Source organism: Chamaea fasciata, unplaced genomic scaffold, assembly GCF_029207755.1.
Source record: "Chamaea fasciata isolate MVZ Bird 193981 ecotype frontalis unplaced genomic scaffold, bChaFas1.0.hap1 SCAF_16, whole genome shotgun sequence".
Classification (NCBI taxonomy): domain Eukaryota; kingdom Metazoa; phylum Chordata; class Aves; order Passeriformes; family Sylviidae; genus Chamaea; species Chamaea fasciata.
In genome coordinates, this window is record NW_027094101.1 from 8,351,002 (window position 1) to 8,364,396 (window position 13,395).

The 13,395-nt window shown below is 57.0% G+C and overlaps 1 protein-coding gene across 5 annotated transcripts in view; it reads left to right on the plus strand.

Moving 5' to 3' along the window:
- Positions 1–13,395, plus strand: part of MPRIP (myosin phosphatase Rho interacting protein) — a 73,609-nt gene that overhangs the window by 1,827 nt on the left and 58,387 nt on the right. For all 5 annotated transcript variants that reach the window (XM_066197933.1, XM_066197934.1, XM_066197935.1 and 2 more), the window contains exons 2-3: positions 9,493–9,570; positions 11,408–11,473. In XM_066197933.1, coding sequence (XP_066054030.1) covers positions 9,493–9,570; positions 11,408–11,473 — 144 coding nt within the window. The remainder of the gene's footprint in view (positions 1–9,492; positions 9,571–11,407; positions 11,474–13,395) is intronic.

The following is a 13,395-nucleotide window of genomic DNA, read 5'->3' on the forward strand; positions in this document are numbered from 1 at the left end:
CTCTTCCTCCTCTTCCTCCCGGGCCTCTCGCAGGCCCAAGGCCGGCGCTGCCATGGCAGGGGGTGTTTGGGGCATGGGGGGCGTTTCTGGGGTGCGGGGGCCCGTCCGTGGTGTCGGGGCGAGGGGAACAGGGCCGCCCTCCCTCCTCCCACACCTTTCTGGGCCAGGGCTGCCATCCCGGCTCCCGATCCTATTATGGCAATGAGATCAGACATATTGCTGCGCTCGCTGGGGGGGCGGCGGAGGGGGGGGGGGGGGCATCGCGAAATCTGAGGGCTAATATGGAAAAAATGTAACTGGAAAAAAATGCCGTGGTGTGTGCGGGAAAGGGGCGGGCGGCGCGGAGCGTCGCGGCCGTGCCCAGACAAAGGAGCCGTCCCGGAGGGGGCTCGGCAAGAGCCCCCCGCTCCCGGCCGGCCCCTTCCCGCTGCCCGGGGATTGCGCTGCCTCCTGGTGCTAAGCTCATTGACTTTTGTTGGGGGGGCTCGGAGCATCGCACGCAGCCCGCCGTGGTGCCTGCCTGCCCTGCCCCGGGGGCCACCCACCTCTCCGGGGACCCGGGGACGTGTTTCGGGCAGCCCCTGGTTGGCTTTGTTCCCGTCGGGCTGGTGGGTGGCCCTGGGGGGCTGCCCCCGCGTCCGGTTCCCATGGGGTCGGGGTCAGCCCCGTGGCCGGATCCGGGCCCTGCGCGGGGGGCTCCGGTTGGGAAAACGGCGCAATCCTCCTGCTCGGCTTCTCCCTTGCAGCTGGGGTGAAGTAATGCCGCTTCCCAGATAAGATGGTGGCTGTGGTAGCGTGAGATGCACGCACGCACCTCCCGCCCTGCCCGCAGCCCCCCGACCCCGGCCACCCCGGCGCTTCCCCGCCGCCCTGCCTGCCTCCCCTCCCGGTTCGTGTCCCGTTTTTCAGCCTGGCTGGATGTGGCGGTGTGCTCGCTCCGAAGCACACCCAGGAATAACGGTTCATTTAACAGCTCTGAATGTTTCTGCCTTTTAAAACTCAAACATACTAAGTTTGGGTTGGGTTGGAGGGTCCCGCTCTGCAACGTGGGGGCTCGGTGCCCAGCATGTCCTGTTCACCCTGTGGACAGGGACAGTGTTGGTGATTACCTAGAGGCAGGCTAGAAAAGTCTTTTGGAGTCATCTGACCTTTGTACTTGGCTTGGAGGAAAGGTGAAGGTACTTCACACTTACGCACTCGCGTCTGTTTTGGATTTTTATTAGATAAAAATACCTGTGTGGGTGTCAGGAGCTGCCCCTGCTGCTTCCTGAGGTGCTGCAGGCAGCTGGAGCCGCTTGGGGTAGAGACCCAGTGTGTGTTTGCAAAGAGTCACAAATATTTAGTGGTAGTAGTGGATTTCCGTCGTACTCGGGAACCGGCTTAGGAATGGGGCTGGGAGGGGGGAAATCCAGCCCCAAACATCAGGATTAATGAGCTGGAGCTCTCTAATAATAATCAGACTTAGCGCTTCCAACTTCAAAGGGCTGTGCGGACGCTAAGTCCCTAATCCCGGGAGCGCTGCGTTCACGAGTTGTTTTTGTGCGTGGCTGTGCTGCCGGACAGGGCTCGGAGTGATTTGGGGCAGCTACGTGTGGTCCCACCACCTGTTGGAGATGTGACTGTCCCCTCCCCGGGCTGCAGGTGGGAGGTGATGTGCCCTTGCCCCCCTCAATCTGTGTTTGACCTTCTGGAGTGCCCACACACCATGGGAAAAACTGGGTCAGTCGGCGCGGCTGTTCTCCCTTTGGGAAAATCTATTGCTGTGGGTTGTGGGCTGTCAGATCCCTTGATCCTGTGTGGTGACAGGATCTGGCCACTGGCAGACACGGCTCTGTTCTGGCTGTGCCACCCACCTGTTGCCAGCTTGTCTTATGCTGCTCCTTTCCCATCCAGGGAGAAATTCCCTTTTTGTGGGAATTTCCACTTTCCTGGCGAGACATGCCCATGCTGGCACTGTACAGTCCCCCTGTAACCACCTGCAAAACCTCATATGGAACTCAGCTTTCCAGAACCTCCCCTGGGAAGAGGGATGGTTCCCAGGGTCTCCCTCCTCTTTCCAAGGGAAAGCCAGCCTGTCCAGTGGGACCCTTTTCCCAAGCAGCCACCCAAGGCTCTCGTGGGGGTTTCACTGTGGGGTCCCTGCTCTCCACCCTGGCTGCTCCGGGCCAATCCATGTCTGCACACACATGTCCTTGGCGTGTGAGATGAAGCCTCCAACAACATGGGACAGGCTGGGAATTAACCTAAAAATTTTGCCTGGCCTGAATTGGAAGAAGAGCAGAGTGTAAAGCAGTTGCTTTTAATTTTCTCCATGCATTTGCTCTCTCGGGGCATGGGGACTGGCACAGATAGAGGAATTTGAGGACGTCTTTCCAGCCACCAGTGTCTTTTTTTCCCTCGTTTTTTTCTTTTTATTACCGATCATGGCATAGATGCCCAGAGGACCACCCAGTTAGAAAATAGAGTTTGCAGACTTTTCCCACTGCCTCTTGCCGTGACACCCTTACTCAGTGGCAGGGGGTGGTTATTTCCATCTCTTCTCCATTGGACATTATCACTTTCCTACTGTTCTGGATGCTGAGCAGCTGGTGGCCAGCAGCCCTAAGGCTGGAGTGTGTCAGCTTTGGGTCACAGACTTGGCTTTGCTCTGGGACATTGCATCCATGGGGCTTGGATGCCTTGTGCTGCGGGGGTCTTGTCCTGGCTCCTTGCATTGTCCAAAGGGTGACAGGGTGAGGGATCGTGTCCCAGCCACGCTTTTCCCTCCAGCCCTGCTCCTTTTTGGGAGGGAAAGCCCCCGTTTTCCTGGAAAGCAGCCCCCACGCTTGCATTCCCTGCTCCCCGCTGCTTGTATCATGCTGCAAAAATCCGCCTCTACTTGACTGATCGTTAGCACTGAACAGGGGGAGATTTCTCTGCAAATGTCAGATTTGCCTCTGTCGGTGGCTGTGGAGGGCAGGGACTTGGGGGGCACAGCCAAGGGGACTTGTGGGGCAGGGTCATAGTGGCTCTGCCCTTTGGGCAGTATCCCATCCTTGGACAGTGACGTGCAGGCAGGGAGGGCAGCGGGCACTCGGAAGCTGCGTTGGAGGCTGGCGTTAATTTGGGGTGCACTTCAACCTCCACCTGGCCCAAGGGAAGGGACGTGGCGGCGCCTTTGGGTGCTGGAGAGCCATCCCCTTTGCACACTCACTCGCCGCTGGGTTTTTGCATGGCGCCGCACCTTATCTGCTGGCACCCGACAAGGTGATAAATCCCCTCTCCAGCACTGTGGAGAGATATTGTGGCTTCTCCCAGGCGCTGAGGAAGGCCAGTGGTGGGAAGTGGTCAGGTACGCCTGCTCGCTGCCAGGCACACCAGGCTTCGGGGCTGCTCAAGGAGGAGCTGGAATTGCAAAGTCCATTCTGTCCCGCTTCATTTTGCTGCTGCTTGGCAAATTCCCCGTCCGTGCCGCAGCCGGCCTCGGCCAGCTCTTGCTCCGACTGCCCCAGGCGATGGCAGCGCTCGGACCAAAGCACAGCCCTGGGACCAGGGGTGTTTGCAGAAGGAGGCCGGCTGTTTGCATGAAGGGTGAATTCAACCTTTCCCCTTCCTGTTCCTCTGGTCGCTCGGTCACTCCTACTGCCCACACAGCAAACTGTTTGGGCAGCTCTGTCCTTTGGGATTTGCCGACGCCTGGGTCGGTGCTAGTGGTGTGCCAGGGAGGTTGTGCCAGGCACGGTGCCCACCAGCTGGCAGTAGCACTTGGTGCTCCTTGTGCCCCAGGTCCAGTCTGTCCAGTCTGGTTTGGCCTTATGCTGCGTGTGGAGATGTGTTGGTGGTGAAATCCTGGCCTGGGATTTGCAGCTCTGGCAGTGGCCGACTCATTCCTGCCTTGTGCAAATGTTTTTTGGTAGGAGAGCAGGATATGGATGGAGAGGGGACTCTCCCCATCATCCAGGGTGGCCTTCAGGAGCTGCCTAGGTCTCGTCCCGGAAAAAAGCCCTGTTTGGGCTGAACCCAGGAGCAGTGAGAAACCACTTGGATGAGGAGCTGGGGGGTGGGACAGTGTTTTTGCTTCAGGAATGGTTGTGGATGCTCAGAGGCAGCACTGCAGCCTCCGCGCTGGGGTTTGGCGTCACCAGGTGACAGACGGCAGAGGGGAAATGTTCTACAGGCAGGGAAACAGGGATGTAAGCAGCTTAACTACTGAGGCTGGGCTTCATCCCGGCCCTTGGGATTGCTGCTGGAGCATGGGTTTGCACAGCAGTTTGCAGAGCCTCCCGACAGCTGTGGTCACGGGTCTCCGGTGGGTCTCCATCTGCCATCCCCCTGGGAGTGCACAGAATGTCAAGTGATGCCTGTCTCTCCGTTCCTAGAAGCCGTGCTGTGGGCAGGAACGCCTGCTTGGGTATCGCATCCCATTCCCTCCCTGAACACAGTGTCACCTTCCCCATTCCTGCTGAGTGACGGCTGCACCGACTCATCCATCAGCAATGTTCTCGTGGCTCCAAGGTGTGCAAAACTGAGAGCAGAGCAGAGCTGAAACGGCCCAGATTTCCCATTTTGAGGTTGCAACCACAGTATTTGTGGTGACTTTCTCCTTGACCTGTGCCAGAAACGGGGCCCTGCCTATGGGAGTCCTGAGCTGAGTGAATCAGGAGACAGTGCACAGGCGACGATGACCTTACTGTCCCTCCTCTCTGGTACTGGATGAGAGCTGTGACCTCACTGTGCTCCCCTGAGTTGTGGGGAGCAGCAGGCACTGCTGTCGGAGAGGCTCCTTTGGTGAATAGTGGGGCTGACCCATAAATGTGATGAAACAAGTTCCACCATGGATTCACCCACAGCCTGGGTCAAGTGTGGTACATCATTCTTTTGCATTGTGCAGGCTGCTGGAAGCCCTTGCACCACTTCCCTGGTGCACAGGGCTTCCTGCTCCCAGTGCTGGAGGCAGAGCCTAAAGCTCCAATGCAGCAATCCATTTTTCTTCCCCTTCCCGCTCAGTTGCCAAGCCTGAACAAAACAAGCCCTGCCTCCACCCGAGACAGGCTGATTACGTCTGCCGGCAGCCTAAACAGATTATCCCTCCCGCCACGCGCTCGGAGCCAGGAGTCTCTCCCGGCAGTGCATTCGGACTTCCCTCAGAACATGTGGGGGTGGGTGGGCACTGGCTGTGGGAGCATCCCAGCACCCCAGCGGGGATGTGGGTACTCTGCCGTGGGGTTGAGTCTGGACTCTAAGAGAGGATGTGCATGTTGGTTCAGCTCTCCTGTTCCACCTTTGTGCGATGAACTGCTGCTGCACTGTGGGGGCTGGCATGGTGTGGCTCTGCTGGGTCCTGCGTGCCTGGCTGGTTTGCGTGGGGAGGGAAGAGCTCAAGGTACTGCCAAAAACACAGGAGCTGGGAAAGCCTGTCCAACGGGTAGCTGGTTGGTGTCACAGCCCACCTCCAGCCCTGTGACCTGGCGCTCCATGGGCTGCCACGCTCCTGTGACCCATCCTGCCCTATGGGAGCCCAGTGGCCCTGGGGCTGTGCAGGGGTTCCTGTATCACCCTGGGCTTTGGGAAGTGCTGAGTAGCTCTGCACATCCTTCAAACCCAGTTCCTATCTGCTGGGATTTGTGTTCCCAGTGCTGGTGGAGCTGGTTGGGGTGGTTTGTCTGTGCCTGGGCAGCATCAGCCTGACAGCTTTGTGTAAACCCAGCTGGGGCCGCTTCCTTCTCCGCTTCTTCCCACCCGCCGTGCTGCCGGCACTGGGCTGGAGGCAGCGTCCTCCCCCTGGATGCACTGTAGGCCCATGGGCTGAGGGGATGGAAGCAGTGGCTGGAACAGTCACCTGAGAGGCAGGTGAGGTGCTGCAGGTGCCCCACAGCCCAGCTCCAGTGTCGGATCAAAGGTGGGATGCGATACCTGGACACTCCCAGAGGTGTGACAGGAAGCAGAGTGGTGACGTGGGGATGTTTCTGCCTGAGTCAGCCTCCAGCAGTCCCAGGGATCGATGGAACTGGGCACTGTGGGGCTGCAGACCGGCCACACCTCTCAGACGATGGTGGGGTGAGCGTCACCCCACCCCAGCTCCATCAGCAGCCGCTCTCCACTCTGCTTTCCCATGGCGTTGTGTGGATCACCCTCCGGCCAGGTACCTTCTGGTTAAAAGCAAACCCACCCACCCAGTGCCTGAGCTCCCTGTGTGGCTTCTACCTGTGGAGAGACTACTTAGAACTGCCCTTCGGATATTCTGCCGGGAGGCAACCAGGGCCCTGCGTGGTCGAAGGCATCCTGGGAACCCTGGGGTTGCTCTTGCACCATCCCTGAATGTGAAGTTGGACAAATCTCCTTGGAAGAGGGAAATTTTTGCTCTGAGGTCTTGCTCAGTGCTGGTTGTTGCATTGTCCTCCTCTTGAGGAGCTCTCCAGAGGAAACTGAGCCAGTGGAAAGGACGTGTGATTCCAGCTCCATCCTGGTGTTCCAATACCCCCTGGGACCTGCCTCCCACATTGGGTTTATTTTAAACCTTGCTTCAGCAGGGCTATTCCAATGCAGGTGTGATGAGCTTATTTCAGACACTTCATGTGCTAATTCATATCCCTTTCATTTAGGCTTGTACCTCTCTGGGCATTTGCTTGGTTTTAGGAGGAGCTTGTTTAGGTTCGGCTTTAAAAAGCGCTGCTGCGTGTTCGTTTGTTGATGGGTGGATCCAGGCTGCCCACGCTGCCTGGCTCTACTTCATACCTTTCAGCTATTTTGGTTTCAGTATCTGGAATTGGATGCTTCTGCCAAAATAAGTGTAGCCCACTGGTGGTTTTTTATGACGCCGGTACAGAAATGACCGTGCTCTGTGTTAAGGGTGTGTATTTCAGGTGCTCGGTGTTTATTTACAGACAGTTTGAGCTAAAATTGGAATGGCTTAGGGCAAAATTATGTCTGCTGGGGGGTGTGAGCCAGGCTGAGGTAGGGCAGGACTTCATGCCTGTAATGCTGGGTTAAGGCTGCTTGCTGCCGGCCCTGGTGATGATGTCGACTGTTGGTTTCATGGTTACTTTGTGCCTGGTGTGGCACTGGGGCCTGACTGCTGCCTGTCACACAGGCTGGATGCTGTAGGGTGCTTGGAGTGGCTGGGATGGCTGCAGTGCTGTGGCTTGTGTCAGGGAGAGTTTTTGCTCGTGGGGCTTTGCTGGGTTGGGCGCTTGGTCTTGGTCAGGAGCTGTGCTGGGGCACAGAGGGGAGAACTGGGGGATGGAGGAGAGCTGAGCCCTGCATGCAGCTCAGCTGTCCGGAGCATCACCAGGGTGCTGCCTTGGTGTAGTGGTGCCAAGCGCTGGGGACATCATGTGCTGTTGTCACTGTCATGCACTTGCTCCTGCATGGTGGAGACCACTCCTAAGATCTTCTCACACCCCAGTTGCTCAGCACTCCCCCCAGGTTCTCTCACGGGAATTTGGGGACCCCGTTTCCTGTCACGGTGACCCACTGAAGGGTGTCTGATGGGTTGTCATTAGTCGTTTGCAATTCTGCTTTTCCCCTGTAAAACACAAGAGAAATTCGGGATGTTTGGCTCATCCCAGGCCACGCGGGTGGCCGTGGCCACATCCCAGCCTGGCAGGGAGCGTTGGGATCCCCCGCTCCGGAGTCCTCCCATGGCGTGGGCACGGATGCGTCACGGGCGGCATTGGGTGGGGGCGCGGGGCGGGGTGTGCCGGGGGAGTGGCTGAGCCTGGCTCACCTGCGGGGCGTTGGCAGCGTGGGCTGCACGGAGACGGGCACGGAGCCGGGCATGGAGCGGTGCTGGGCAGCTGGAGGTGCCATGGGGACCCTGGGGGAGCAGGGCACCAGCATCCAGGTGAGCTGGGCAGGGATGGCGGGGAGCTCTGGGCTCTCTGCCAAACCCAGGGAGGGGTGGGGTGCCTTTCTGTGCCCCCAGTGTGGTCGTGGGAACAGGTGGAGGGGTGCCCAGGGCCCCCGACTCCCCCGAATTGGATCGCAATCCCAGCACTTTGTTTTCATTGCTTTAAATCTCATTTAAACGGGGAAGGAAGGAAGGTCTTCTCAAATCATGTTTTCCCAGCTGCTGGGTGAGCAACACCTCGAGCTGGTATGTCATATTGTGGAGGGGATAAGAGATTTTGTTATTTCTTTTCACTTTATAAACAGCAAAAGGTCTCCTCCGGCGTGTTTCCAGTTTGCTTACTCAGTGCTTCATGCATTTGACAGTTTCTGGTGCATAGGCAGTTTCTTCTATTGTTTGCAGGGATTTTTCCAGAGGGGAAACTTTTTTTTAACATTACAAAACCACAGAAACTGGCAGGAGGAATCTAGGGGAGGTACTGAATTTGAAACAGTTTTAAACTTTAAGGAACAGAAAAGAATGAAAGCAACAAGATTAACTGAATCAGTTAGAGAAGAGCTGGGAGTGTATGTCCTTGCGACTTTTTGGCTGGGCCAGGATAGACGTGCATGGATGTTCCATGGTGGAAAGCACTGTTCCCAGACCCAGGGTCTCCTGGAGCTGGATCTGCTCTGGGTTTCCTCCCTCCTGGTCTGTCTTGGTATCTGTGGAGCCGCCTTGCTGGTGTGGCAATGCCTTGCCATTCTTGCAGCAGGATTTGGCCCCAGCCCTTGCCAGGTGTTGGCTCATCATGTACAGCTTGACAAGGCAGCAGGAGCGGTGCCTGCAGGACTTTGCGTGGGAGGACATGCCCAGTGCCCATCCCCATCCCACCGCTTGCCATGGTGTGGGTCAGCTTCACCCTGCCCACTTCTGCATCCAAGCCACCCGTGGAAAGAGCCTGGATATTTTTTTTTTCCACTGACATACGGCAGTGCTGCAAGGTTCTTTCCGAGTATTCTTTCCCTTTCTCTTCCCGACTGCCTGAATGAGCTGTTTTCCCTCCTCCTGACTCTGACCTTCCTGTGTGCTCAGCCGTGGGCCTCTGGATGCTGCTGGCAGGGGGAGCGGGCTGGCAGGGGCTGCCCCTGCAGGGAAGCAGGAGTTGGATGTGCACAGCACAGGAAGAGGCTGGGAACTGGAGAACTGCCAGCGCTGGGTAGTTTTTCCTCTCTTAATTAACAAACGGAAAACATCGAGCTCTCCTTTGGAGTGTGTTTTTGCTTTGGAGTAGAGGCACGCTGCCGATGGCGATGGGAAGAGCTGTCGGTGGGGATGGGCTCTGCTGCTTGGCTGTACCCGGGAGGTTGGTACTCCGGGCACGGTGCCATGCAGGAGCAGCTGTGTTTGGAGTTTGTGGCTGGGGTTTTGCCTCCTCCCGAGTCCTCGTCTCAGTCCCGTTGGCACACAGTGTGTGTCACACCACGGGTTGCCATCAGACACCACGTTCCCTGCACTGGGAAGGCAGAGTTTGCCTGCATGCAGAAGGCTGAGCTCACGCAGCTGCCTTCGTGCTGGGGCTGCTGCAGTTTCCTGTGGTCCCTGACCATCGATTCCCTGTGGTGCTGATCCCTGTTGAGCCGTTTTCTGCTGTGCATGAGTGTTTCTCTGCTGTTTCTTTGCAGGCCAAACCCATTTATGGTGGCTGGCTGCTGCTGGCCCCAGAAGGAACGGACTTTGACAACCCCGTGCATCGCTCCCGGGTAAGTGAAGCTGAGACATCCCCTCCCCATGACGTTGGTGGGGGTGGCAGGAGGAGTAGCAAGGGTTGTCCCTGCCCTTGGGGGTGGCTGTGACCCTGGGAGTGCTGAAGGCACCTCTGTGCACCCATTTCCTTGTGTAATCCAGGAAGTTGGGAGATGTTTCCGGCAGCAAGGCTGGAATGCCTTCTCTGGGATGCAAGGTCTCCTGTGCTGGGCAGCAGCCTGGGGCACTGCAGGTGCAGGTCAGGCTCAGACTGTGCAGTTTTATTGCTCGTTGCTTTTGCTTTTTGATGTTTTTGATGCTGCTCTGGTTTGCCTGATACGTGCCGTGCTGCCAGGAAGGAAGTCGGGCAAGTGGGTTGTGGTCTTTGTGACTCTGAGCTGTGCTGTGACCATCAGAAAGAAAGGTTCCCAATTTCCTTTGGGGCTTGGAAACATCTACTTTATTTTCTGCAGCTCATCGTGACTGTGCCCAGAGCTCTAGAGGGAGGCTGCATCCCATCCCCTCATGTGGATATGCCAGTGTCAGGCAGGTCCTGCAGCAAGGAAGGGGCTGAGTGGTGGTTCCCATTTGCTATAACCCTGCAGAGCTCTGAAGCCAAGTGCTGGCAGTAGGGACCTGCAGACAGAGCAGGACACACTCAGCTCTTTCCCAAAGAGGTTTTCTCATGCCTGGCAGAAACAGCAGCATCCTGTGGGGTCAGAGCATCCCCCACTTTCCTGTCCTGGGGGGGTGTGAGGCTCAGAAGGATGTGGCCAGGCTGATGTCCTTTCACTGCTGGCTTGTGATGAGGACTTCCAGCTTGTCCCTAAGCTTGTCTTGCAGGGAACTTGCTGCTGAGGCTGCCAGGATGGGGCTGTTTTGTGCGTGGGAGGGATGGCAATGGTCTGTGAACCTTCTGTCATGCAGCCAAAATGCTCTCGGAGCTGTTTGTAATAAAAAAATTGCTCCCGAATGAGCAAGAATTGGGTTCTGAGTTCAGCCTGGGGTATATGGGTCATTACTTGGAGTCACAGCTTGTCATAGACTTGATGGCCTCACATAAAGAGGGCATGGGACCCGGGTCTCCCCAGAACCCAGGCTGCCTGCTAAGCTGGGGCTGTGGAGGTCCACAAGGTCCTCTGTAGTTCTGCTTGTCCCTGAGCACCCTGGACTTTGCCCGAAGGCTGAGAAAAGTTAGATAAGAATTGCTGCACTGGGGCTATGAATCCAGGACCTTTTTTATTTCAGCCTGTTCGACCAGTTTTTGCTCTTGGCTGAAAACAACCTGGCACACATGAAGAAAAAAAAAAAAAAAAAAAAGGCAGTTTTCCAGCCAGATCAGTTCTCCAATCTGATTTGCTGTGCAGCTGCAGAGGCAGCAGTGCCAGCATGGTGCCAGGATTGCCTGGGCAGTGCCATGCCAGAAGTGCAGCCACCATCCAAATTGAGCTCATGTGCTGCTGGGGGACACCTGGCATGACACCCTGTCACCCTCCAGCACTGGATGCTGGAATAGATAATGCAGGATGAAGCTGAGGGCTCAGAGCATTTAGTTTGGGGATCCTTCTGGTGCCTCCAGTATTCGTGGCATGAGCCTGAGTCATGAGAGGTTTAGTTTGGATATTAGGAAAAGGCTCTTCCTCCAGAGGGTGGTTAGGCACTGAACAGGCTCCCCAGGGAATGGTCAAGGACCCGAGGCTCCAGAGCTCAAGGCAGTCAGCACTGGGCAATGTGGGCTGGTGCACGCAGACCTTTGACAGAGCCCTGCCAGCTGATGTGCAGCTCCAGTGCTCCCAGCAAGGCCCAGGGACTGGTGGGTACTGCCATGACCCACCTCAATGTCTTCTCTTGCAGAAATGGCAGCGTCGATTCTTCATCCTCTACGAGCACGGGCTGCTGCGCTATGCCCTCGACGAGATGGTGAGTGCTGCCTGGCTGTGTCCAGGCTCCGGGGATCAGCTGGGTTATCTGCTGCCCTTGGAGTGCTCTGCCAAGCTGGAGGAGAGTTGTGCTCGCTGGGTTTGACTCTCTGCCAGGCTGGGTTTGTGTGGGAGCTCAGTGGACACTCTGCAGAGGATGGTGAGTGTTTCAGAGGCATGCAGGTCCCGCCTGGCCTGGGATTCATCAGTTGCTGACAGATCCCACGCTGTCAGGAAGTGCTGGAGGGGGTCCCCAAGGTCGTTCCCCCTCCTTTTTGCCCATTTTCCTGATGCCAGCTGGGTTTTGGTTGTGGTGAATCACCTTGGCAGTGTCCGAGAAGGAGGCCCTGCCTAGTGATGCCCGTGGAAAGTAGGTCAGCTGGAACGCCTTCCCACTGCCCGCCCTGGAGCTGCAGCTTGTCACCAGCACTGTTCCCATCAGTAAAAGGGGATCAAAGGAAGGGAAACTCGTCTGCTGTGAGCTGCAGAGTGGGGCTGGAGAGCCCAGTAGGTCAATCCCAGGAGCACCCAGGACTGCTGATTTATCCTGCTGGCTACAGCAAGCCCACGGGAGGATGCCCAAGGCTGAGCACAGTGGACACCCATGTGCTGGGATCTGCCTGGGCAGGAGGCTCAGGAAGCCAGCTGGAGAGAGCACACCTGTGGGACAGGGACCCTTGGGGACCTGTGTCTGTGGCAGGGAGGCTCCTTGCGAGGTCAGTGTGCCTTGGTCCTCCTCCAGTGCCTCCTGTGAGGGCACCGTGCAATGAGGAGGCACGGCAAGTGTGGCTCAGATTTCCTGCTGTGTTTGTTTGTATTTTTACTTGGGGTTGGTCCAAGTGCCCTAAATAATTTAGATGTCTTGGGTAGGAGCAGTGAAGGCTTTAATACATTTTCAGTGTCAGCAACCTGGCTCTGCATTGGGCTAGTGTTTCCTGTCTTACACTCACAGGAGGGTGCTTTGTGTCTGGGTGGAGTAGGGAGATTCCCTAGTCTGAGGTAGGGGTGCAGGAATGCTGGGAGACAGAGTCTGAATATTTTTTTGCTGTTTTGCATCTTGAGGAGTTTGACCTGCCCCAGGTTCTGCAGTGTCTGGGCAGAAGCAGACAGGCAGTGCCCCAGCCCTGTGCCACAGAGGCCAGAGAGCACCCAGGGAACAGTAGGAACATCCTCCAGGCACGTGTGGGGCTTTTTCCCCTTGAGAAGGGAGAAAATGGAAAGATACAAACAAAAAGGGAAGATGCACGTGTGCAGCATGGGATGGTGTCCTAGGCAGTGTGACACCACAGTGCTGGCTCCTGGACTCATTACCCCATGGCCACTTGTGGTGGGATGACTCCCAGGAGGGTCTGGCCTTGTCACAGTCGTAGATAGAGTGTCATGGATCCTTCCTCCTCACTGGGGTTCGACACATGGTATTAAAATACCCTCCTGACCCTTCCATCCCTCCAGCTGTGCTGGCTCCTTGCCCTGTCCCCACTGTGGACAGGTGAGGCGTAACAGGGGGTGCTAGCAGAGACACTGTTTTTGCCATGTGGGATCCACTTTGCAGTCCACTCAGGGATGATCTCCCCCCAGTGTGCTCCAGTTTCTGTGCAGGAGCTGGGTGGGGGTCCCATGGGAGCCTTGGTGTGGAGCAGCCTCTGGAGCATGCAGGAGCTGGCTGGAGACCTCCCAGGTAGTTGCAGGCTGGGATTGAATGGCTCTGCTTGACCATTTCAGACATCAATTTTGTGGGTTTGGTAATTTTTGCTCTTATTAAAAGCGGAATTGGAGGGAGGGTGAGCTTGGGGTGGGGGAAGTCCTGGCCTGGTGATGGAGACATTCCTGTGCCTGGCCAGGGAAGTTGTGCTCCTGGCTCCCAGCAGGTTGGAGAGCAGTGGGGTGTGGAGGAGCAGCTAAAAGCACAACCCCAGGTTGGGG